Here is a 26,196-nt window from a genome sequence, read left to right on the forward strand (position 1 = left end):
TGATGCTTCTCCCCCCGGAAGTAGAAGATCCTGGGCCCTAGGGTGGATTGGGTTTGAAGTTAAGGCCTGATGTGACTCAGGCGGCCAAAGATATGAGTCACTCGAGCTGCTGCAGCCTTTGGGTGATTTAATGACTTTTGTGTGAAGGTGCAGAACGGATCATGCATTTTACCCTTTTGGGTGTTTCTTAATATTTACTGGGAAATAATTTAAATATTATAATTTTGTTGAATTCTGCAAATGCATACTACAGAAGCTGTCATTATAAGTAATTTACATTATTTGAGGTTTGACAATAAGAAGATATAAATAGCATTTTTAAAAAGATTTTATTTATTTATTTGACAGAGAGAGATCACAAGAAGGCAGAGAGGCAGGCAGAGAGAGAGGGGGAAGCAGGCTCCCTGCTGAGCAGAGATCCTGCATCAGGATTCTCTTTCCCTCTGCCCCCCTCCCCAATTTCACACGCTCTCTCTTTTAAAATAAGTAAATAAATCTCTTATTTATTTTTTTTAAAGATTTTATTTATTTATTTGACAGACAGAGATCACAAGTAGGCAGAGGCAGGCAGAGAGAGAGAGGAGAAAACAGGCTCCCTGAGGAATAGAGAGCCTGATATGGGGCTCGATCCCAGGACCCTGGGATCATGACCTGAGCCGAAGGCAGAGGCTTAACCCACTGAGCCACCCAGGTGCCCTCTTTTTCCTTTTCTTTAAGGCAATGACCTTCATGAGGCCAGGGTTTAGATTTACAGTGGGGAGAGGAAACATAACTTGATGAAAATATTGATAATTAAAATTTCTGCAACCAATATGAATTTGTGTTACCATCAAATGTCTTATATTTTGATATTTTTACTTACCCTTATATTATGAATATATGTAATATTATTAAATATTCTTTAAAAAGCTGAGCTTAATGGCCATAAGCCAGTACTGTTCCATAAAAATTCCTGTGAGAATAGGGATGTTCTCTACCTACGGTATCCCGTGTGGCAACCACTAGCCACAGGTGGCTATTAGCACTCCAAATGAGACTAATGCTGTTGAAGAACTGACATTTTAAAAATCCTATTTAATTTAATTTTATTTATTTTTTTTAAGATTTTATTTATTTGACAGAGAGAGATCACAAGTAGGCATAGAGGCAGGCAGAGAGAGAGGAGGAAGCAGGCTCCCTGCCGAGCAGAGAGCTCGACGCGGGACTCGATCCCAGGACCCTGAGATCATGACCCGAGCCGAAGGCAGCGGCTTAACCCACTGAGCCACCCAGGTGCCCCTAAAAATCCTATTTAATTTTAATACATTTAAATTTAAGTAGCCCTGTGTGACTAGTGCTTACTGTATTGGATAGTGCAACTGAAAAACAGTGACTCACTCTGCCACCAGTGAGAGAGTTGAAGTTATCTTCTTTTTCACTAATCAGAAACAGCATTGGGATAACTGTCTTCATGTAGAAATCTTTGACCACATGTCGATCATTTTCTTATATTAGGTTCTTAGAAGCAGGATTACTGGAGCAAGGACTGCTAACTAATTTGTGCCTTTTACAGATATTGAAACCACGTTTTCTAGAAGGCTATACCAATTTATTAACATGTAAAACTGTTACCAGAGTATGCATTCCATATGGATTAAGAAGTGAAATGTAATCAATGAACCACACCCCAAAATAAGTATGAAAATATGCCTATTTAATTAATTTTGAAGTAGGGAAAGACTTTTTAAACCTAAAAGCCATGAAAAGGAATTTTAAAGGGGGAAAAAAATCAATAACTGTAGCTATATAAAAACATTAAAACTTTTAAGTAAAAACAGAGTAAAGTGAACAGAAGGCTGGAAAATTTATACAGCCAAGGGTTTATCTTTAATAGATAAAGAGCTATTCCAGATCAGTTAATAGTAATCTTGTGTAAGAAATGGGCAAATAATATGAAATAATTTACAAAAAGGAAATAAGAGTCAATAAGATTATGAAAGAGTCAAATGTACTAGTAACTAAAAAATGCAAGTTAAAAAATACTATTAAAGTGCCTCTGCTTTAGGCTCAGGTCATGGTCTCAGGGTCCTGGGATCGAGTCCCACATCGGGCTCTCTGCTCGGCAGGGAGCCTGCTTCCTCCTCTCTCTCTCTCTGCCTGCCTCTCTGCCTACTTGTGATCTCTGTCAAATGAATAAATAAATTCTTTTAAAAAGAAAGGAAAAAGAAAAAGAAAAAAAAAGAAAATATGAGGATTTATAGGTGCGTAGACATTTCATGACACAGCCAGAGAACCTAGCCTGTAGCACCTACTCAGTAACTGCTAATTGATTCAAAATCCAAATGGGAATGACCATGCTGGCTCAGATGCAAGACCTAATTAACACTACGTCTGTGGCCAGCATGTCTCCAAAGAAGCCATGATTCTCCTGTCAGCATGTTATCCAGCAAACAGAGTCACAAAAACTACTTGCAGTCCCTAAAGCAAAGAATTTTCAGAATATTCAGCAAACAGGACAAGGCTGTGATGCCTCTCAAACATGAACAGAAAATCAACCACCACAAAAGAATGTTTCACATATGTGTGATTAATCACTTTGGGAAACATTGTCCATAATGAAAACCTCCAGGTAATTTGTACCCAACCTTCCCACTGTGAATAACTTTAAAAGCAATATACAAAATGTGTATTTTTCTTAAATCTTGAGAGTATCAAAATAGTGCGAAAAAATATCTGGGAAAAGATGAAAATTTAAAGAGGCAGGCTTGACTTTAGGATCACTTTTATCAAAGATGTTTATCAAGGCCAAGGTAGCATCTGAGAAGCTGGGCAACACTTGAGTAGCTGAGGGCGTCAAAAGTCAAAGTCCGGAGCCCACCAAGGAGGGTGCTCTGTGAACCTCTACATCTTGTGCTCTACAGAAATAAACCAGTCTTGAAAAGACTGAAATCCAGCTTTGAGCCAGCTGGGCTGCCCAGAAAAATCTCAAGCCCTGAAAATGGACTAAAATGATCCCTGATTAGGCACCTGGGTGGCTCAGTTGGTTAAATGGCTGATTCTTGATTTCAGCTCAGGCAGTAATCTAGCGTCATTGGATCAAGCCTTGCATCAGGCTCTACACTTAGCGATTAGTCTGCATCAGGATTCTCTTTCCCTCTGCCCCCCTCCCCAATTGCACACGCTCTCTCTTTTAAAATAAGTAAATAAATGTTTTATTTATTTTTTTAAGGATTTTATTTATTTATTCGACAGACAGAGATCACAAGTAGGCAGAGGCAGGCAGAGAGAGAGAGAGGAGGAAGCAGGCTCCCTGAGGAATAGAGAGCCTGATATGGGGCTCGATCCCGGGACCCTGAGATCATGACCTGAGCCAAAGGCAGAGGCTTTAATCCACTGAGCCACCCAGGCACCCCAGTAAATAAACCTTTAAAAAAATGACCCCAGATTGTAATCTCCCTGGTACCTGAAAGAAACACCCCAAACTTTCTTTAGCAGAAAAGTTCATCACCATAGGCCTTCAATTATTTCTACAAACAAATGCTTGAATATAATGTTCATCATGCAATCAAAAATGACCAGTCACACAAGGAGAGAATTAAAAACAATAAAAACAGATCCAAAGACTCAAGTTTGGAAAGATCAGATACATATTTTATTTATTTAAATTTTAAAATAACCCTTTTATTTTTTAAATTAATTTTATTTTTTCAGTGTTCCAAGATTCATGGTTTATGCACCACACCCAGTGCTCTGTGCAATACATGCCCTCCTTAATACCCACTTTAAAATAACTATGTTTATGATGCTTGAGAAAATAAAAAGTGTATTGCAAACTATGTCGTAACTGAAGCTTCTAAAAAGTGACAGCAGATTTGAAAAGAACAAAATGGAAATTTTAGAACTTAAAAATGCAATAACTGAAAGAACTCAGTGGATGAGTTTGAGAGCAGACTGAACGTATCTGAAAAGATAATTTGTGAACTGTAAGATAGGTTTGGAATGAAGTACGGAAAGGCAAAATTTGGAATTAATAGAAGAGAGCAAGGGAAACAGGATACAGAGGAAGTTTTCCAACACTGGAATCTCATAAGGAAAAGTGAGCCAAAGTGATTTCAGAAATAATGGCTGAGGATTTTCCCATGAATCCATAAATTCATGAAGTCCTAGGAACCTCAGGCAGAAAAAAAAAAAAAAAATAAGACATCCACATCTGAGACCATCATATTAAAACTACAGAAAACTTAAGAAGAAAATCTTAAAAGCAGCCAACAATAAAAGATTACCTTTAGAGGAACAACAGTTAATATAATTACTGACTTATCAACAGCAACAATGGAAACCCGGAGACAAAGGGATCTATCTTCAAAGGAAAGAAAAAATACTATCAATGAAAAATTCTATTCCCAGTAAAAATATCCTGCAAGAATGAGAAAGAAATAGGGGCGCCTGGGTGGCTCAGTGGGTTAAGCCACTGCCTTCGGCTCAGGTCATGATCCCAGGGTCCTGGGATCGAGTCCCGCATCGGGCTCTCTGCTCAGCAGGGAGCCTGCTTCCTCCTCTCTCTCTCTGCCTGCTTCTCTGCCTACTTGTGATCTCTCTCTGTCAAATAAATAAATAAATTCTTAAAAAAAAAAAAAGAATGAGAAAGAAATAAAGCATCTTTAGACAAACAGAAACTAAAAGAATTCTTTACTAGCAGATCCACATCTAAGAAGATACCGAAGGGTATTCTTTAGGCAAAAGAAAAGTAATCCCAGATGGAAGGTCCAAGATGCAAGAAGAAAGGAAAGGAACCAAAGTGGAGAAGTCAGCAGGAAGGATTCTGTACAAGGACGTGCTGTGGAAGAGGTACATGGATTTGGCTGACAGGGCGAAGATATCTTGCCCCAATACAAGTCAGAAAACATATCTGGCAATCTTCTGAAAGAAAATAGTTAAATCCTATTTTTGCACAGAATATATTTTTTACTATTTTGGGGCAGAGGAAAATAAGATGCCATGAAGAAAAAAATCAACAGATTCTACATGATCTTTTCAATGCAAATGGCCAAAGCTACTTACAAAGTAGTAGCTGAGAAAATATTTACAATAGTTTATAGCTAAGATCAGGTTTAACTACATGTGGAATGTGATGTAGGGGTGGAAAGACATAGGGTAGAGGGTTCTTTTGAGGTATGGGGTATTATTAAAGTACATACTTATTAGTAATTGATAAAAATAGATAATTAAGAAAGAAAAGCAAGAGAACTAAGTGTTTGATGAATACAGAGTTATAATTTGGTCTGACAGTCAATAGCTTTTTCTGTTTTGTGTTATGTGAGATGAAACTATATTAAAAAAGCAAAGTTGTGATATTTATGATACCAGAGTAAGATAAGGAATAGCACTTTCCAGTGGCTTGCTAAAAAAGTTTTAATAGGGGTACCTGGATGGCTCAGTCAGTTAAGTGTCTGCCTTCAGCTCAGGTCATGATCTTGGGGTCCCGGGATTGTGTCCCACATTGGACTCTGTTCAGCGGTGATTCTGTTTCTCCCTCTCCCTCTTACCTCTTAACCTCTCTCTCTCTCTCTCTTTCTCACTTGCACTCTCACTCTCTTTAATATATAAATAAAATCTTTTTAAAATTTTTAATACTTGTATTTTCAGTATAGACTATATTTCAATATTTCAGCATAGACTATATATCCCCTAATGTTCCTCCTATCCCTAGAATTTTAACATTTATCCTAAATGCAGCAAGAATATCCTGAATTATTGAGATAGAAGTTCTCTGTCCTAAGGGTAGACCAACAGGGCTGTCAATGACTCTGTTCCATTGATCTGAAAGGTCATCATTACAGAACAGAATTATTCCATCAACAGTAGTGCTGCTGACTGTCCCTCTCAGTGTATTCCTGCCTCACATTATCTACTCTGCCAGCTCCCTTTATTTCCAAGGGCTCCTATAGCATTCCCCTCTGCTCTCGTAAAACCACCATCCTGAAATGATAGCTTATGTCAATGGCTGAACTGGATTATCCGCTCTGGAAGGTTCTGTGTAAGCAGAACAGCTGGGTGGTAAAGCGGACATTTGGCATCAACTGAATTTTATTCCCATGGTGCATCATGGTTCCAGACAAAAGTGAGAAAGCACAAAATTGATAGTTGGCCTTCACTCACCTGCCGGAGTTTGGTTCCTACCATAGAGGCACTGCTGTCGAGCACAAATACCACATTCTTGGGCAAAGGGGGTAGGTCTCTGGGGGCAAAGTAGTGCACAAAGTAGCCATTTAGAACCTGGTGGAGGGAAGAGAAAGTAAAAATGGTAGTGCCTGGAATAGGCAGAAAAACTACCCAAGATGGACAGTCTGTACAACTTCCACAATTCAGAGCACGAAGCACATGAAACAGATTTCATAAAGATAAAGTCATCCCTTTAAAATCTATCGCCTATGCTGACTAATTCGATTTTAATTATCTACCCGCTATGGCCCTTGTCACTTGGAATTCCTGCTTCCTTCAATATGTGGTTTTAACAAGTTGAGATGTCAAAGCCGTCTACATTCTGGGTGCATGCTAATGCATTTTAATATTCCCACCCTGTCTCTGGAGCAATAAAACCTAAAGGGAAATGAGCCATGGACCAGGCTTTCTTAATTAAAATTGAAGATGAACTAAAACTCTAACTTCCATCTAAAACACCGCAGGGAAAATTACATTACAGATTTCATTTGCTCTCCAGATTACTGAAGCAGGAAATAGGAAGGGAACACCCTAGTCCCCTTGGAGACATATTTTAAGTTAAAATAAATTTCTAGGAACCAGAATGTTCTCCCTCCCTAAGATAAGAACTGGAATCCCTCATTCTGAGTCTAACTAAAAGTATCAAGCAACTGACACAAAGTGGCAAAACAAGCCCATTACCTGGATGTCCCCAATGCTCTGCTCCCTGTTGACGTCGTATCTAATGATGAAATCTCCCAAAACGCCATTCTGAGCAATCCGGGCTTGCTGGACCACACTAGGCTTAAAAGTCACTTTGGCAAAAGTGTCATTTCGGTTGATAACAGTAGAAGGAGGTGGCCCAGAATCATCTGCAAGCAAGATATAAACAGAATTCATATCGATATTTTCTGGAAAAGAAGCAGGGATGTTTTGCATGGACATGGGGCTAGACTTGACTTTACTGCAGGTTTATACGCCGTATGAACTTCACAGACTTCACACTGATAGTACATCCCAACACATGAGATGTTACAGATTTCACCTTTATACCTTCTTTTTCACCGTTCATGTAACCTTTTTAAACACACAGAAGTAGAGAGAATAGTAAAATGAACCCCCATGTGCATTTCACTCAACTGAACGATTATCAACCTCTTACAATCTTCTGTATCTGTTTTTTTTTTTTTATCCCCTCATGGTATCATGCTAGAGTGTTTGAGAACAAATCCCTGACCTCGTATTTCATCCATAGATACTTCGGTAGGTATCTCCAACTGTAAGAACTTTTTTCCACATAAGCACAAAACCATCATCACAAGTTACAAAACCAAGGCTCGGTGCCATCTTATCCCCGAATATACCGAGTCTGCATTGAAATTCCCCCAGTTCTTTCGAATGTGTCCCAATATGACTGATTCCTTCAAATCCAGATCAAAAAAGACCACACGGCACAGCAGGTTTATGTTTCTTAAATCTCTTTTAATCTACAGGTGTTTCTTCTAATGTTACATAAACATGTTGTAAAACTCTGGTTATTTGTCCTATGGAATTTCTTACATGCTGCATTTTTTTTTTTTTTTACTGTTTTGTCTTATCTTTTAACTTGCTCCTCAATTCCCCTGGTTTCCATCCTTGGCTCAAACTGTAACATCTGGGGGAACTAGAAAAAAATAGCGATATCCAGGCAAGAGCTCATTTAATTGGTCTGGGGGAGAACCTGGGCATCAAAGCTTTAAAAATCCCCCATGTGAGTCTAATGTGCAGTCGATGTTGGGAAACACATCTCCATCTTCTCTACTTCCCTGTGTTCTGGTAGGAAAGTTAGACGCTTGCTTAGACACAGGTCCATACCACTGACAAGAACACTTCACAGGTGATGAATGATGCTGACTGCTTACCACTTTTCCACGTCAGAAGCACACAGTGTCTACTTGTCTGTTTCAGCTATACTAAAAAAAAAGATGGCGGGCTCCCATGTTGTCAATCCGATCACCCATTATAAAGCTCCTCATCCATCTTTCACTTCATTGTTTCACCAGACACCGATGATGTTTGTGTGGATCTACTAATTCATTAGAGTTGGGAAAGTACGGTGTCTAATTCTTGTCACCCCTTTCCTGTGGGAATCTTCCAGAAGAAACACCTCCCACCACCAAGCATTTGGTTGCCCCAGCATCCTGTTTGTCCAGAAAGGTTATGGCTCTTTAAACAAACAAACAAACAAATAAACTGCTCCCAAAGTTTCTCCCAGCATAAATCCTCAAATGCAAATTAGAATTACAGAAAGATAAATCCATAAATGGATTTTACATGACTTAAGAAAAACTAATGGGATGAAAGATTCAGTGCAGCATAGCCCATGTTTTACTCCTGACCTTCATTTCCTGTTAGAATAGAGACTACTACTACATACCTCACAGACTACCCACCTTTACAAATCTAAATACCACCATGTCTACATACTCAACAACAGAAATTCAAATTCAAATTTAGCTCTGCATGCACCAAGAGGAATATAAAAATAGAATGGAGGATACATAAATATCAGTATATGTGGAAACTTTATCCAGATACTGAATCAAAGCCAGGCTTAAAACTGCTGCAAAGCATCTGATCATTTTTTAAAATCTCTTCAAGTTGACACCATACAAAGAGTGAGCTGACCAACAATCTTCCATACCTAATTAGCAAAATAAAATAGGAAACAAGGCATAATTTGCCTGTGGTAATTTGTACGTAAGAATAAACTTTATCTCGCTAAGGGTTTATTAGACATTAAAATCAAAGGAAGTTTAAACATTTCCTTCAACAGAACAGACAATTATTTTTCAAAGACAATTTAGGTGTAACCTTAACAGGAACCACAGGGCAGAGCTGATTCTATTATTTTCACCCATGGAGGGCAGAGGTTTCAGGAGTGAAGAGAAAGCCAGCAATCAGGAAATCTTATTTTTACTGAAGACAGTTGTATGAAAGATAACATGCTTCCAACAGATCTGCCCATCTGAAGAAGGAGCTGGAAAATCTCAATGGCACAGTGACGAATGCCACCCTCCAGCTCACCAGCATGGTCAACTGCGCCGAAGAACCACTACAGAGAGGAATGGTGAAAGGCTGAAAATGGAAAAGTCTTTGAAATAGAAGGACCATGTGTGCTCTTCAGGGTCAACCTCTCCTTGGTGATTACTGACATGGCTGAGAACTTGGAATCATGAATGAACAGAAGGACTTAAGTTCAATACTGTCTCAACCACTCGTTACCTGTGAGACTTTGGGCAAGTTATCAAGCTTTGGTTATCTCATCTGCAAAATGGGCTAATGGTCTACCAAACTCGTGCTATTGAAAAGACTAAGTGATGTCATGGACCAAAGTCCTTCCTTAGCCCCACACCTTTATCCCCACCTTTATCCCTAGATACACTGTGCCTTTTTAAATACATACACGTGTATTCAAAGCTTAAATATAAGTTAGACACAGGAAGTGATTAACAATCCTAATAATAAAATACAATGATCAGAACATACTGCAGTAGGAGTCACATGAATGTGGTCTCTCTCTCTCTCAAACCATCTTCCTGTGCGTCCTCACCCTTCTTGGGATAAATGGCTCCGTGCCGGATGAAGCGAGTTAAGGGAGGTAGGCACTAATGTGAAGCTACAACTGCCTTCAGAGCAGGCAACATCTGCTTCCAGGACTGTGGGTGACCGGGGATAATGGTGACTGAGGGACATGAGACCATATAGGTAAGGGGGAATGACTGTACTTAGGCCATTCTGATTCATGCCAGTGGATGTTCCTATAAACCTTGAAAATATACAAAATAGTAAAAGGGCCAGGGAATCAAATATAAGACAATACAACGGATTGAAATTGGGATACTATGTACAGTGAAAAGGAAAGAATTCCTCCTATTTATACGGCGTCTCGCAGTCATTTTGAGCGGGCACATAGATACAGAAGAGAATACTCTCTATGCCTCCATTTACATACAGCTCACGAGCAAGCACGACTGGTCCATGGGACGCAGAATAATGGTGAAGAATGGTAGCCACCGCTAGCGGGGTGAGTACCTACTGGGAAACAGTATGGGAGTCCTTTGGGTTTGTGAAAATACTCTTTATCTTGGCCTGGAATTAGTTGTCTGGGTGTACACACAGGTGAAATTTCATCAAGCTGTAAAAATGAGATTTATACACTTTATTCACATGTACCCCAATTTTTTAAAAAATCTAAACTTGCTGGGATCTGGATGGAGAACAGAGTGAGCAGGCATCCCCTAGCATGTAATGGACATTATTTGCCAGAGAGCCTATCTATTCTTTTCCTTAGGATTAGTCTCTTAGTGTGGGCATTTATATGGGGATTAGGTGTATTCAGAGTAATTCTAGCTGGCAGAATTAGGACCGGGGTAAGGTTACTGGGAAGCACTCTTTGTTCAGCCTCAGTAAGCTCTAGGAAAGATGTCCTATGGGCACAGGTGGCAGTCACAACCGATTTCACTGGTAGTGTTCACGCAAACCCTGGATGCTTCGATCACCTGTGGGGGTGGAGCAGAGCACCCTTGTGCCATGGTCTGGGACCTGCATCCCAGATGTCCTGTGGTCACATGCAACAGCAGCATCTGCAAACTTGCTAGAAACACAAATTCTTGGGCCCACTCACAAACTCTGGAAGGGGGGACCCAGAAAGCTATATTTTAATAAGTCTTGCATAGCACTAGGTTATCTCCAACTTTCAAAGTCTACCTTAGATTGACCCTCTTCATACTGTCGGCATGTACCTACTCTTCCTTGTTCCAGATCTCTCTCATTGAAATGCTCTTTACGACGCCCCTGAATTAATACCATTCATGGTTGAGTGAAAGCACCGAGGATTAAAAAGTATAATTTCTCTCTTCATAATTCATTTGACTGGGCTCTTTGATATAAGCCATGAGAAAGATAGTGTATTATTATTTTGGTTTCCTGTTGACCTCTGATGTTTGCTAGTTCATGATGAAAATTCATGAGACTCCTCTAAATGGACTTATTTTCTATGCCCAAAGAGTGGGTTGATTCCCACTTTGGTTAAACAGCAAGAAGCCTAACTCCTGGGCTCACTTCCACCCATTAAGTATCAGACTGTCAATGTGACCCAATGAATGTCCCACTGACTATTAAAAAAAAAAAAAAAAAAGTGCTGGGAAAAATTCCAGAGCAATAACTCTAGAAAATAAAATCCTCTTTTTGCTAGAGAAGGGAAAAAAACCTTTTCATCTACGAGGTTAATCTAGGCTGCCCCAGAGTTGCTGACCAACATCCCAAACCAGAATAATACTGTTTAGCTTTTCCGTATGTGAGTCGTGGCTCCTACAGCTGACAGCCACAAAACAGCTCATGGGCACAATGGACTTGATTCGCAGGCCCTCCACTGTCCCGGCATGGGTTCTGAACACAATGAAGAGGGCAAGCGAAGAGGCTGGGAGCAGACCAAAGAGTGAGACTGACCTACTTTTCTAATGAGAGCACACATGTCTCTTCCTGCTCTTGGCTTTCTCTTGTCCCTGCCCGCTTGGTTAGGGAAAAAAGTGCAGTGCCGTGATTGCTCTGAATTGGAGGCGCGAATCTCATGTTATCTCCCCGTTTTGATGCAAACATCCACGCTCTTGTTCAAAATGACCTTCTGCGGTCCACCAGGGCCTCAAGTGCGTCCTTGGGAAGGTTCGCTAACCGCTCCTTCTCCACCCGCTCTTCCCTGCTCCTCAGGTCACCAGCATCCTCCGGATACACTCTCCCTGTCTAGAATCCGGTATTCTTGAACAAGAAGATACAAACTATTTTAGAAGGTGCATAATACCAAAGAAAGTGGGCTCTAAGATTTGGCAGACTCAAAATGACTAACTTAGTTTCTCTGAGCCTCTGTTCCACATCCATTCAAGTGGAGTAAATCCACGTCAGAGAATCACTGTCCGAGTGAAGTGAGATCACATACATAAGGCATTGAACATGGTAGGGGCACGTGGAAAGTGCTCAAGACTTATAACCCCCCCTCTGTTCCTTCTGAAGGAGCTTCTTATTCTCTTTGTCTTGGGTGAAGCGCAACTCATGAGGGAAAAAAACACTCTCTGATAACATACAGTTTACATTTTTGCCCTAACAGTTTTCTCCATACAACTGAGAGCTTAGTGAAAACAAAATAATCATTATTTGGAGGAAAAAAGGATAAATCATAATAAACATTCATAACAGGGAGTTCAAGAATATTTATAGCAAGAACAATCTTTTTTTTTTTTTTAAAGCATCATGGAGTTGGTAGCTTCCCAAGAGGCCCCTGAAATTATATACAGAATTTCACATAAAAGTATACATATGTGTATTTTTCCTGGACAGAGGGCCCATGGCTTTCCTTAGACTCTCCAAGGAGTCTATATAAGGTTACGAAGCATGCACACAAATGCTATTAAATATTCTTCCCACTGATTCTGTCTCGTAATGACAAAGTTCTTCATATATTTTAGAGAACATGTAGGTCCTTAGTTTTGTCCCGGAACATGGGTGTTATTCACAAATAAACATTCTTCTCCTAGACAACCACATGGGGATAAAAGGAAGTCAATTGCTATGTAACGTGTCTAAAGGTGAAAAGATTTAGAAGCAAAGAACCACAGTCAAGGGCATCATCTGGAAGCTATGCCCTTTGGGGTCAACCGACTCCTTCCTGTCTCCTTCCTGTGGACCCTGGGTTTGCCGACCGTCAGAGGAAGGAGGCCAACACCTGGTGCTTTTACAAAAGGGTTTCCAAACAAACTCTGCCTTCTCATTTCCCTTGGAAAATGGTCTAAACTGTCCACGTTTGTTTATGTAACCTGCTCGCCTGGACCCCAGTGGGGAGATTTCTTCAATATGGGACAGTCAAAAGTATTGTGAATAACGGGGCAACTACCCTTTGAGGGTAGCAATACGGACAAAATCCTGCTGCTCCCCCTACTTATATGCGCTCTCTCTCTCTCTCAAATAAATAAATAAAATCTTTAAAGAGAGAGAGAATAAATCTTAAAATTTCTCATCACAACAGAAAAAACTCCATAACTGTGTGGTGATGAATGTTAACTAGATATAGTACAGTGATCATTCTATAGCATATTTAAATATAGAATCATCACTCTGTACAACTGAAACTAAGATAATGCTGTGCATGAATCACATGTCAATAAAAAATGTATACTGGCGAGATCTCAGGGGAAAACGTGGTAAATTTGGGCAATAAAGATGAGAAGGAATTCGGTTAAATACCTTCATAAGCCCCCGGGTATCCTTTTCTTATGGGAAAGGTGTTTTATCCCCTAGATAATAGGTGTTTGAAATCTTTTTGGAAAAGAGCATCATATAGATAGGATGGCAACAACTTAGCAGAGAATACTAATGCAGATTGACCGCTGAAAGGGTTCCGATTCAACTCTGTCACTTTATAAAGTAGTACTTGTCCAAATTTCTTAGAAAGTTTGCCTTCTTCACTAGTTACTCACTGCTCTTTCTTACCAAAATACTACCTTCCTAAGCCTCAGCTTTCCCTGTGTGACTGACGTTCCAGAGAAACTACCCACAAACCAAGTCAACTCTCACACATTCTACACACAGTTACGCCCTAAAAGCATGTGCTATATCCCTTCCTGGTATCATTTTGAGTCCACAGAAAACTTTAAATACTACCTCTTTAAGTATCTGAGACTGAACCAAAGGGAAACCTACCAAAAATGGTGCCAGAGCAGCAGAGGAGTCTAAGATCAAGAGATTTCTGTTACATGCCTCCACACTGGCCACCTACACAAAGTTGGAACATGGCTCAGTCACTGGGAAAATCTTCACAGCATTTCACAGATTCAACCAGACAGAGGATTTTCCTTTATCATTCAAAACTGCCAACTCTACATACCCATCAGGATGACTACTATCAATAAGAGAGAAAATAACTAGTGTTGGAGAGGATGTGGGAAAACTGGAGCTCTTGGGCCCTGTGAGTGGGATTGTAAAATGGCACAGCAGTACGGAAGACAGTATGGAGGTTCCTCCACAAATTAAAAACAGAACTAACAGATGATACAGTAATTCCACTTTGGGGTAACTGCCCAATAAAATTGAAATCAGGATCTCAAAGATCATGTACACCAAGTTTATTATAAGCAGCACTATTCACAGTAGCAAAGAGTGGAAGAAACTCAAGTGTCCTTCAAGGAACGTGGTCTATGCATACAACAGACTATTTTTCAGCCATGGAAAGGAAGGAAGTTCAGCCACAATATGGCTGACCCTGGGGGGCATTACCCTAAGTGAAATAAGCCAGTCACAAAAACACAAATACTGTGTGATTCCACTTACATGAGGTACCTAGAGTAGTCAAACTCACCGAGACAGGAAGGGAATTGGTAGTTATGAGGGGCTGAGGGGTGGGGTGGGGTGAATGGTAACAGGGAGCTGTTATTGAATGAATACAGAATTTCAGCTTAGAAAGTTGAAAAAGTTCTGGAGATTGGTTGCCCAACAATGAAAATAAACTCAGCACTATTCAGCTGTACTCAGAGCTGGTTAATTAAGATGGTTAAGTTAATGTTATGTGCTTTTTACCACAATTAGACTTCTTTAATTCTTAAGAATTGCTGACTAGAAGTTCTCCAAGGGAGTGACAATGTCTTAGACACTATTAGGTTCCAGGCATCTAGCACAGCTGCGAGGAATGTGGAGAGAACTCAAGACAAGTTTGTTGAACGGTTAGCATGGAGATGACTCAACACACTGGCCCAAAGTTGGGCATATGAAGGGGGGAGCCTTTCAAGAGAATCCATCTTGAGAGTGTTTTGGTGGCCATGGCAGGTGCTCTCAGTAACCAATGTCACATGCCATGGGCACATCTCTGGGTTCAGCCACAGCTATGGTGGACAGTGCCACATGCCCGACAAAAATCCACCTCATACACCAAACAGGCAACAGGAAAAGGGAAGAGACAAAGTGCAGTCTCCCCAAGAAGAGTGGGTTGCTCATCAACGTCAAGTTCAAGAGAGAAGGCCACCCTCCTGGGTCTCTCGGAGCCATCCTGCTCACAGCTGGTCCTGACTAAACTACAACCCATGTCAGAACGAACAACATGGTTCTCATATCAGCATTAAAAACAAAACAAAACAAAACCAACTATGGAGCCAAATGATTCATACCTGAATAATTTCTGCACTGAACAATGCTGGAAACCCTCACATAACAACCAGATTATTATTTCCTGGCAAATGCACAGAGGCCAAACAGGGCCATTCCCTTCCAGCTACAGAGTGGAGACTGGATCTAGGGGAAGAATACAGAGCAGCAGGGAGCTCGGACCAGGGGTGAACCATCAGTCACAATGCAGTCCTTCAATAGAAGCTGCCAGATTCAGCAAATTAAAACACAGGATGCCCAGTTAAATCTGAATTTCAGATAAACAACAAAAGATTATTTTTAGTGTTAATACGTCCCAGAGATTGCACAGGATATAACTGTCTATCTGAAATTCAAGCTTAACTGAGCATCCTATATTTTATCTGGTAACTCAGGAAAAGGAGATCTATGTATTTGTACCCAGTCTTCTGGAAACAAATTCTGCCTCTTAATCCCCCCTTCACAACAAAATAAGAGCTATACCCAAGATCTGGCAAAATTAACCAACTTACACCAGAGAAGTGTTGAAAACCTAGTTGCATTCTTTTATTTTTTCAAGTCCTTTGCCCATGTCTTAATTGGACTGTTTATCTTTTCTTGGTTGAGTTGTAAGAATTCTTTATATATTCTGGACACCAGATGCTTTGACATAGGATTTGCAAATATTTTCCCCATTCTGTAGGTTGTCTTTTTAGAATGTATTTTAAGAGCACAAACTGATTCTGTTTAGCTGTCTTCAGTGTTCTTTAGTATGGGACCCCCTCAAAGATGAACCAGATACTGGGAGAAAATGAAGACAGTTATGATGGTCTCCTAGCCCCTGAAAGTAAAATTTCCTTTTAATGTCAGATTAGGGTGATTTCACATGAGTCCATTGGTTTTGACAAAGATGAGGAGTTGAGATCATTTAGGAACTCCAGCTGGGAAACTTGGAAACAGAGTGAGCAGCCCAGGACTAGAGTTTTAGGGAATGAAGAGGTAGGAATGGAGTCAAGTAACACTTGAAAACAAGAAGACAATCCTCTGGTTTCCATCCCTGGGGACTCTAATTTAACTGGCATAGCTAATAGATCTCCAAAAGCTCCCCGGTTGATCGTAACATGCACTGATGATCAGGACCCTCTGAGCCAAAGGAGCTATGTGCAACTGGCACGTAAAGGTGGACAGTAAGCCAGGCTCCGAAAGGTAGGAGCCTCTGCTCTCACTGTGGTCTGGGGAAAAGTGGGGAAGAGCAGGAGAGGTCCAGAAAGCCATGGTGGGAATCAAGGGAAAGAGAGAAGCTTTTCTGACCCCCAAAATGCCCTGAATGATTGTATTTATCTTTTCCAAGAGAAGATGGGATACCTTATTTAAGGAGCTCAAGACTATACTAGAAAGACTGCGCCAACCCCACGGGGATGGCCTGTTGGCACTTTTCCATTTCACATTCCATCTATGTTGATGAACAGAAGAAGCTGCATACGGGAAGAGGTTATTTTCCACCAACTGTGTGAGTAATTCTATGTTGGCCTGTATCCAATAGTAAAAACATGTAGGTAGAAAAGAAGAATGATACACATTTAACAAGGATCGAAAGTATTCCGTAGGTTCAGATATTGACATAGTTATGAATGCCCCTAAAGTCTGCTAGAAAGTTCAAAGTAAGGGTTCCTAACCTTTGTAGGGCATCAGAATCACCTGGGGTGCTTTAAAAAATACAGCTCTCTGAAGAGACACAGCACATGAATTAGTCGCTGCCTGGGGCTGGGGTGGGTACAGGGAGCAACTGCAGAGATACAAGGATCTTTTGGGGTGATAGAAACGTTCTAAAACTGGATTGTGGTTGCACAACTCTGCAAATTGACTAAAAATCAACGAATTATACACTTAAAACAAACAAATTTTATCCTGTATAAACTAAACCTCAATAAAACTACTTTGAAAACTGAAGAATATAAAGGGGAAACTATGAAAGCCATAGAACCATACCTATTTAGTGGGAGAGAAATATGCAGCATTATTCTTTAGCTTTACAACTACATGAACATGTCAAAAGCACTCATATATTTTTTGGTTTCTCGTATAAATTTGTAAGAGTATCACACCCAAAAATATAGCTTCCTAGGCCTTACCTTGAGAAATTCCCATTCATGTGTTTGAGGTGGGACTCAGGCATCTGTATCTTTTCTTAAACCACTCCAGGTGACTAAAGGGTATAACCAGGTTTGAGTGTCACTGAGGTAAAGCAAAAGGGGAAAAACCAGGCAAGGCACCTTATTTCTTTATCTCACTCGATTTTACTCTCAGCTGTCAGGTTTCTTATCATAAATAAAAATTTTCTGCCAAAAACAAATTGGAATCATGGAGAGCGCAGTGATTTAGGTGCCCTGGAACAACAAGAAGTTCAAGATTTTGACACAGAATGTGAAACAACCAGCCTTGAACCAGCCGCATGCATGGAGTAGCTATCTTGGCACACACCTTCAGAAGCCCACACATCCCATGATGTTCCAGGAAAGTCTTGGTTTCAGAGACTCTGTCCCACTGAGCTCACAAATCACCAAAATATTTTAGGAAGGAGAGGAACTGAGAGTGGGCAGGCATAAGAGAGAAGTCTTGTGTTTCACTAGACACCAATTTATAGTTTTTTAGATTTTGAACCATGTACCTGGGTTAAATGTTTTAATAATCCAGTAAGTATAAAACTTTGGCTTCCAAATTACATCTCACAGAAGTAGCTTGTACACTGAGTAGGAGCTCATGAATTTACAGCGTGATGGCTCTGGCTCTGATCCTGATATGCCAGATAACTAAACTGTTAAAGGCTCGTTCTATTGCTTTGAGCATTTCTTTTCATTCTTACACAACTAGGGAGAGATGTAGAATGTGATCTCACACCCTTAGGATTTTATAATCTTCTATGTACTCAGTTCAGTGGGTGAGGGAATGAATTTAGAGTCAAACAGCTTTATGCTCAGATTCTGTTTCTAACAATAATTAAATATGAGTCCTTGTTCTTGTACTTAAACTCTGTAAACCTTAGCTTGTTCACAAATAAAATGGGGATAAAAAGTATAACCCAAGAGGGCTATTATGAAGACTGAATAAGATATAATACAGCAAGTACTGAGTCCAGTACCAAGCACACAGTAATCCTAATCCAGAAGTGCATCCCTAAGGATGCAACGGGTCCAGTGGTCAAAGATTTGCTTTGAGAAATTCCAGAAGTCTGATCGCTCAGTGGTAGCCAGATCTAGGAGAGGAATGTACTGGCATGGGTCCACATTCACACAATTACAGCTCATGTTCTGGTGCAAGCCCAATTCTAGTTTGATCTCTACCCTGGATTTCTTTTGGTAGCACGCAATACTGTCCAGACAGAAATCACAACAACCTGTGCCTCTCCGTCCTGGGGCTGCCATTTTGCAGGGACAGTTAAAAGCTGAGTGCTGAAGGACAAGAAGGAGCAGCCAACAGGGAACCAGTCCACTGCACCTGGCTTGGATACATACTTGTGAAATCTCCATGCTTTGGAAGGCAGTATATCCGCTTTGGTACAAAAAGCTAGGAAAACAACTTTCTTAAAAATAAACAGATTCCCAAGAGATCAATGGTCTTGAAAAATTCCTCTGAGATTCTCACAGGCCCAGGATATAAACAGTAAGCAACTTTTCGGCTAACAATCGCTAATTCACAGGGCCTCCAAATATAACACATGCCCATACACCACAACTCATACACATCCCTGAAGAGTTGCAGTGGTTCTGAAAATGAGGCAAAGCACACACATTTCATTACTACAGCAGGACCACCTGAGTAGTCTCCCACCGCTGAGTCCTCCACACGTGGCTGAGCCCCAGGCCCTGTCCCAGACACGTGGGCCACAGCAACCCTGCCCTCTCAGAGATCCCAGGAACTCACAGAGAATCTTCTTCCTCCTAAAAACAGCCCTCTTGCACATGGCTGAACATAGGAGAATTTCCCTATAGATTATGATTAGGAAGAAATGGAATTTTAAAACATCCTTCATTATTAGTTTGGGTGTATTTCTTTTTCTTTCCTGATGTGCAAGCATGAAATTAGCTATCTACTGTTTGAAAGGCATTGTGCAAAATACTGTAAGGAAACAAAGTAACTGGACACAGAACTGCCTTCCCAACCATTATGCTCTAATAGGGGAGATAAGATTTGCACAGAAAAAGTCAATACAAGGTGATAATGGTAATAATAATAATGATAATAATCATACTTCGTTATTAAGTCCTTACTCTGGGCCGGGCACTTTACATGCACACACACTTCCCAATAACCTTGTGAAAGAGTTGCTGTCCCTGCTTTACAGGGCAAACAGAGTCTTCCAAGACCCAGAAAATTTTTGTCAGGGTTCTAGTTAACAGCTGAACTAAAAGTCCATTAACCACACACATGGTGGCCTCTAGGACATAAGAATGGTGTATTATATTTCACACCGTTTCTCAAAGTCAGATACCTCGACAATATTTGTAATTTTTCAATGTAATCTAGATTAAGAGTATCCTACTCAGCCTTGGGAATGGACACATAACAAAAGACCTGAGTCCCCCACAGAACCAGGACACTCTCCAGTGTCTGAGACAAAACTCGCTGTCCCACGGACAGCCACGAAGGGAACTTAGCAGAGGCAAGAGTAAAGCGCATCATCTGCACAGTCCAATCTTCCACACACCAGCCCTGGGTCTTGACTATTTTCACATTATATGAAATAACAACATTCTCCCCCTCCCCCTTCAAGCCGTGTTCTACTCTCCTCTCAATCTCATTCCTAAATATTCTTGGCCAAGCAGCTTTCTTTCTCCTTGTGGCCACGGGGGCTGAGTTCAGATTCTGCCTATTCACTTACTGCTCAGCCGTTCCCAGACCTCAATGTCACAGATACCCGTAATCAAGAGATTCTTATCCTGGTGCAACTTTCTGACACATCGGTCTCGTTATTGGATTTGACATGAAGCCTGACTGGTTTACTTATACTTAGGATAAGGCCCAACACCCATGAACATTTCATATAAACCATCAGTTGAAATTAATATAGTAATTAAGATTACATTGTATGGAATTTATCATTATCATTTCAACAAATGGAGTACAATTTTAAAAACCAGAATTTGGGAAGAACCTAAATGGTGGTCCTGGTAACGAACCAAAACGTTCCTGCACTCAAACAAATGTAGAATACACAGTTGTCACTGTTTAATTTAAGAATGAGTCTCATACATCATTGAAATGTGTATGTTAGTGTTTTAAAAATTCTTCTAGTTAACAACTGAACTAAATTCTTAGAAATTAGAAATTAGATTCTTAGAAAAATAACCCTGTAATCCCTCACTCCCTAGTATAAAAGTATTATTTTATAGAACTTTCTAGACATCTGTCAACTTCACATTTAACGAACTTAACATACTTAACATTACAGAGTGTGTACAAGTGTTCTCTTTTCCCCCATCCCATGTTGCGTTGTTTCCAGAACCATATTTTACTAACCATGTTTGTTTCCCTACATATTTAGGATGACAGAAAGTTTTTGCTAGTGCAAATGTTACCAAACTGGGTTGCACGTATAACATTCCCAATATTTTAGATGCCTCACCTGGATTAGATGCTCAGAAAAGAGATTACTCTGTCAGATGATTTAAACACCTTTAAATCTCCAGATGGGACCAGCTTATAAAGGCATTGACTTTGTTGTGTTGCTATCTTTCAGATTCTCGCAAATTCTCAGAGGCTTTGTTGCAGGGGGGCCATCTGTTTTATAGATTCCTCTAAAGCCAGCGCCCTGCTCTGAGTCAGCACAGGAGATCTGGCAATCGCACTCACCTTCCCCTCTCCCACTGCCCTTTTGCCTGCTGTGCTGTAAGGGCAGCACCTCTAGTGACTCGATGCCGGACCTCTCCAGAATGTTCACTTCCACCGTCAGCCTCCCCACCAGTTGCTGGGGACGCACGCTGATGACGTGCTCGTACTTCCCCAGCCGCCTCTGCAAGAGCTCTTCGTAACTGAGGAGGAAGGCTGCTTTGTCTTTGCTGGGAATCACGACAGAGGCTCTGAACATATCAGTCCCTTTCTCCCTATAAGGAAAATAAAAGGGAACACAGGTTCGGTCAGAGAAAGCCAGGTTCCCTCAAATGCCCTCAGGGTCCTGGTCATTCTCTCAAGAGAATCCCTAGAAGAAAAGCTAGTGTTGGGAAGAGAACCAAAGGCCTGCACTAAAGGAAGGTTACAAAGTTTCAAAGAATACTGAAGAGTACAGAATTCAACTGTTCTTTCCTACCTCTCCTGTAGTCAGGCTTGAGGGAGCCAAGGGGGAAAGGCAATACTGAAATAGGTGAACATCTGGAAAAGAGATTTTGGGGACTGGGGGTCTGGGTGGCTCAGTGGGTTAAAGCCTCTGCCTTCGGCTCAGGTCATGATCCCAGAGTCCTGGGATCGAGCTCCACATCGGGCTCTCTGCTCAGCAGGGAGCCTGCTTCCCCCTCTCTCTCTGCCTGCCTCTCTGCCTACTTGTGATCTCTGTCTGTCAAATAAATAAATAAAATCTTTAAAAAAAGAGAGAGAGAGAGTTTTGGGGTCAAGATATAAATTACATTCTTCTTTTTACAAGAATGGTCAAGTGAGCCTGACATCTGATGTCATTTTAAAATAGCTACAACCTTAGGTTTTTATAGGTGGTAAAGTTGGTGGATATGGCTAGGGATAAGGACGAAGAGTAAAGGATTGCAAAGCATATACAGATATAAGCCATTCCAAACATTTTCAGGGTTTTGAAGGTTCTCTGATTCAAGATGGCAGACTGACCATAAAAGGAACAGGATAGTAAAGGATTAAACCCAGGCAATGAGTGGTAGGGGCAACCATCAGTGCATACAGCACTTCAAAACATTTTTGGAAGATGGGGAATAGAGCAAGAACTCTACAGCTCAGACTATGGATCAAGATACAGAACATCAGAGAGATGGAGATCTCGGGCTCAGCATAAGATGTGAGCAGGAAGGGCACCAAACACAGGAAGGAGACCTCCAAGTCCATATATGAATGAGTGACTAAGATGACAGACTTCCTACACTCCTCTTTCCCAGTTCTAAAAAGAGACACAACTATTAAGATGGAAAAGCTTCGCTGAGAGCTGGGAAGAATGACTGAAGAAAGACTGACACTTGAACCCATTATTGTAAACTCTCAAAACATCAGGTAGAGGACACACAGAAAAAGAGTGGTATTAGACGACATTAGATGTACCACTAGCAACACTGGATATTATGACACTAGGGGCAATGTCTTCAAAGTTGAGATGAAAAATTATTCTCAATCTTAAACTCGATGTGCTGTCAAAATATTAATCAAGGTCTCAGAAAGTTTGCCTCTCATACATCCATTCTGGGGAAGTTACTTCAGAATATACTCCAGCAAAGTTAAAGTGAAAAAAGAAAGAGGAAGATATGGAATATAAGGAATAGTAAAAGCAACCCAGAAGAAAATGAAAAGAAGTCCCAGGGTAAACATTGATGACAAGGCTGCAAAGTAATGACAGTAATCTATGGACCTGGAGACACCATTCTTCCATAACTGACAGCTCCGAAATCAGGATGTGCCTCCCAATCAATGATGCCTTCTAACTGCTGTTGGCAATAACATGGATGTCGCTGCTTATAGATCTGTCATAGTAATTCATTTAGTCACCATTTCAAAAGAGTTATTTGTCTTGCTAGATGTTAATAGTGACAAATTAAGGTTTTTTTAAAGATTTTATTTATTTATTTGACAGACAGAGATCACAAGTAGGCAGAGAGGCAGGCAGAGAGAGAGGAGGAAGCAGGCTCCCCGCTGAGCAGAGAGCCCAATGTGGGGCTCGATCGCAGGACCCTGAGATCATGACCTGAGCTGAAGGCAAAGACTTAACCCACTGAGCCACCCAGGCGCCCTGACAAATTAAGGTTCACCTCATTAGAAAAAAGAAAGATAACTAAAAAGTCCAGGAAAAACAAATGCATATGTTGTGATCCAACTAAACTAAACTGTGGCATAATTATGAATGACTTATGAATTGTAATGAAACATAATCCTCATAAGATTCATCTAATAAAGACCACTTAGGACCCACCTGCCGTCCAGCAAAGCTGGGTTTCAATAAACTGCTGCAGTAAGGGAAATTACACACCAAAGGCATCATGGAGAGAGAATCTGGCCAAACAAAGGTGTATAGGATTGGGAGAAAAATGGAGTGCAGATAAAGTTAAATGAAGCAATGATTGGAGGTTCGAAACAAAGCAGGGCCGTGTATAAAGTGGTTAGTATCACCCTGGACTGAGAAACAAAGTCAAGGTTCTGTTCTTAGGAACTACAAAGTTAAGATAAATGTCAACTTTTGTGGCCAACAATGCCTTATCTGAAGCTGTAGACCTTGGCTGCTTTTTGTATCAAAGTAAACCTATGATTCACATCTTCCAGGCAAGAATGAGATATTCCATTCTTGTGAATAAGATTTCCAACAGCAAAGTTTTTGACAGTCTATGATTTTAAATAACAAACTTTCTCAAAACTACATCCTTTTATTAACGAACAAAAACAGGCTCACATGTTCACACCAACTTATCTGGATAACAGAATCATTTTTCTTCAAAGGAAACAGATCACTTTACTTCAAATGGGCTGACAGAGAGGGAAATAGAATCTTAGTATACCAAGTGGCTCTGCAGTTAATGACTTTCATGTAATCATTAAAGCTCAAATACCAGTCATTGGTTTTCAATGTTTAGATTCAAGTTATAGACAAAACAAAGAAAATATACACCATTAGAGACTAAAATTTAAATGTTGGTAATTCTGACAGTGCAAAAGTAAATGATCATGTAGAAGAAGATGGGTACTGGAAATGGAAAAGGAAACGTAGGGTTTCAGTGAAGGAGTGGAAATTTAAGATAGGTCTAGTCTAAGATGGTGTAACACGGCTTACACGGACGAAAGAAGAGAAAAGAATGTGAAAATGTGGAACGCGGAGGGAAGGTGGGAGTGTCCTACGTATGCTAAATCCTCTTCCTTCCTGGCAGAAAATCAACAGATAATGTCTGATGTTTATTAAGAATTTAAAAAAAAAAAAAAAAACTAGACTACCTTAAGCTTTAGAGTTAGGGAAGTCGCTACAAAAAGAAATTACAGAAAATATTAGAAGTGGATATTTCTAGGAAGTGAGATCTGGGGATTCAGAGTGATAAAATGTTCCTTTTCACGATAAACCTTTTCCTGCTATATTGTTAACTGTATATATTTAATTATCGACTCTATGGTAATAATAAGAAGCAGATAAATCCTTGAAGGAAGGGAAGAAAAAAAAAGTTGGCAAAGGAGTAAGAAATGAGGCCCTTTGCTCAAGTGGATTTTAATTCCTTAACTCAGTGGCACTTACCCATTATCTTCTGATGTTTTATTCCTTTTCTCTTTCACCTTATCACCATTTTTCTTTTCTCTCCCTGTGATTTCTCCCTGATACACCTTGTCTCCTATGAACCTGAAACACAAGAGACAGCTATGTTACCAACTTGCAGTTCCAAGACAAATTCAAACGTGGATCTCATAACCATGACAACCCTAGAAAATATTTTTATGTGACTCTTGGATGTCCAGAAAGAATGTATTCCAGACCAAGACACTACCCTTGAATCATTCATTTCATTCTAGGGCAATTTTAAAACAGGTCCAAATAGTCGGGCTTGACCCATGGTGCCTCTGGGATTCTCCAGGAGGACATCAGATCTGTTCGAATCTCCATGAAGATTCACCAGCTTGAATCTTGCCCAGACCCCAAATGAAACCCCCCAATCCACCCTTCTTTGCACGTCTTTACCTCCTAGTTCAGAAGAAAAGGAGAAATAGTTTATTTTGTATATCATATGGATCATGCTATCTCATCATTCAGACCTCAACTTAAACACTGCCCCTTCTGAACTACCTCCCTGATTTCTCCCCGTCTAGACAAGCTCCTCTTGGTGCTACTTGCCATCTTTAAGCACTCGCTACCGTCTGAAATTATCTCATCTATTGATTTGTTTACTTACTTATCATTTTTCCCCACTGCAATTTCTGTAGCTGAGCAACACTGTCTTTTTCACAGAAATACACTGATCACTTGGAAGGGCTCCTGGCTCAGAGCGGGCACTCATTTGTCGGGGGGAAGAAGAGAAAGCGGAAAAGAAGAGGAATGGGAGATAGGAAGAGAACAGAAACAGAACCAAGGACGAGACCGTGGAAAGGAAGGAAGAAGGAAAAAGGGATGACGGGGAGAGAGAAAGGGAAGAAGGAAGGAGAGAGCGAACGAGGGAGTCGGCCCTCTGAGCCCCACGCCATCTGCTGGGAGAAATTCTCACGCCCCCAGGCCCTGGAGCTCACGTCCTCTCGGGCTCACCCTGGCTCACCCTGGCTACCCCACGCGGACTTCGCCATTCCAGGGTCTCTGACCAGAGTGTCGCTTACATAGTGAAGTTGGTGATGAAAGCTGCGGCTGGAATCTGCAACTGAAATTCGATTTCCTGGTCCTCGGAAGCTCTATTCAGCATTCTACAGGACACGGTAGTGAAGGCATAACGAGAAATAATGGTAGACTTCACTGAGAATTCCGTCATCAGGGGTTTGGTTTTCTGTTGGAATTAAAGCACGCGGTATTTTCAGTGACATGGGAACGTGCAAATCAATCATTCTGGGGTAGGGGTGAAGCTCTGTTTTCATCAGAGAGATCATCTTCAACTTGGCAGCCTTTGGCATATGATTCTTTTCTTCTTTGTCTTGCCCTCGCTTTCTGCCTCACCACTTTCTCCACTCATAAAACAACTATGGTTGGACAACCAGCTC

The 26,196-nt window shown here is 40.7% G+C and overlaps 1 protein-coding gene across 1 annotated transcript in view; it reads right to left on the reverse strand.

The window, feature by feature from the left end:
- The window catches only part of ITIH5 (inter-alpha-trypsin inhibitor heavy chain 5), a 72,946-nt gene that overhangs the window by 25,524 nt on the left and 21,226 nt on the right, over positions 1–26,196 (reverse strand). Inside the window, exons 3-7 of the mRNA XM_059183767.1 lie at positions 25,822–25,985; positions 24,758–24,859; positions 21,175–21,425; positions 6,883–7,052; positions 6,139–6,255 (exon numbers count right to left, since the gene is read on the reverse strand). Of these exons, the coding sequence (XP_059039750.1) occupies positions 6,139–6,255; positions 6,883–7,052; positions 21,175–21,425; positions 24,758–24,859; positions 25,822–25,985 (804 nt within the window). The remainder of the gene's footprint in view (positions 1–6,138; positions 6,256–6,882; positions 7,053–21,174; positions 21,426–24,757; positions 24,860–25,821; positions 25,986–26,196) is intronic.

The sequence above is a fragment of the Mustela lutreola genome, chromosome 8, assembly GCF_030435805.1.
Source record: "Mustela lutreola isolate mMusLut2 chromosome 8, mMusLut2.pri, whole genome shotgun sequence".
NCBI lineage: Eukaryota > Metazoa > Chordata > Mammalia > Carnivora > Mustelidae > Mustela > Mustela lutreola.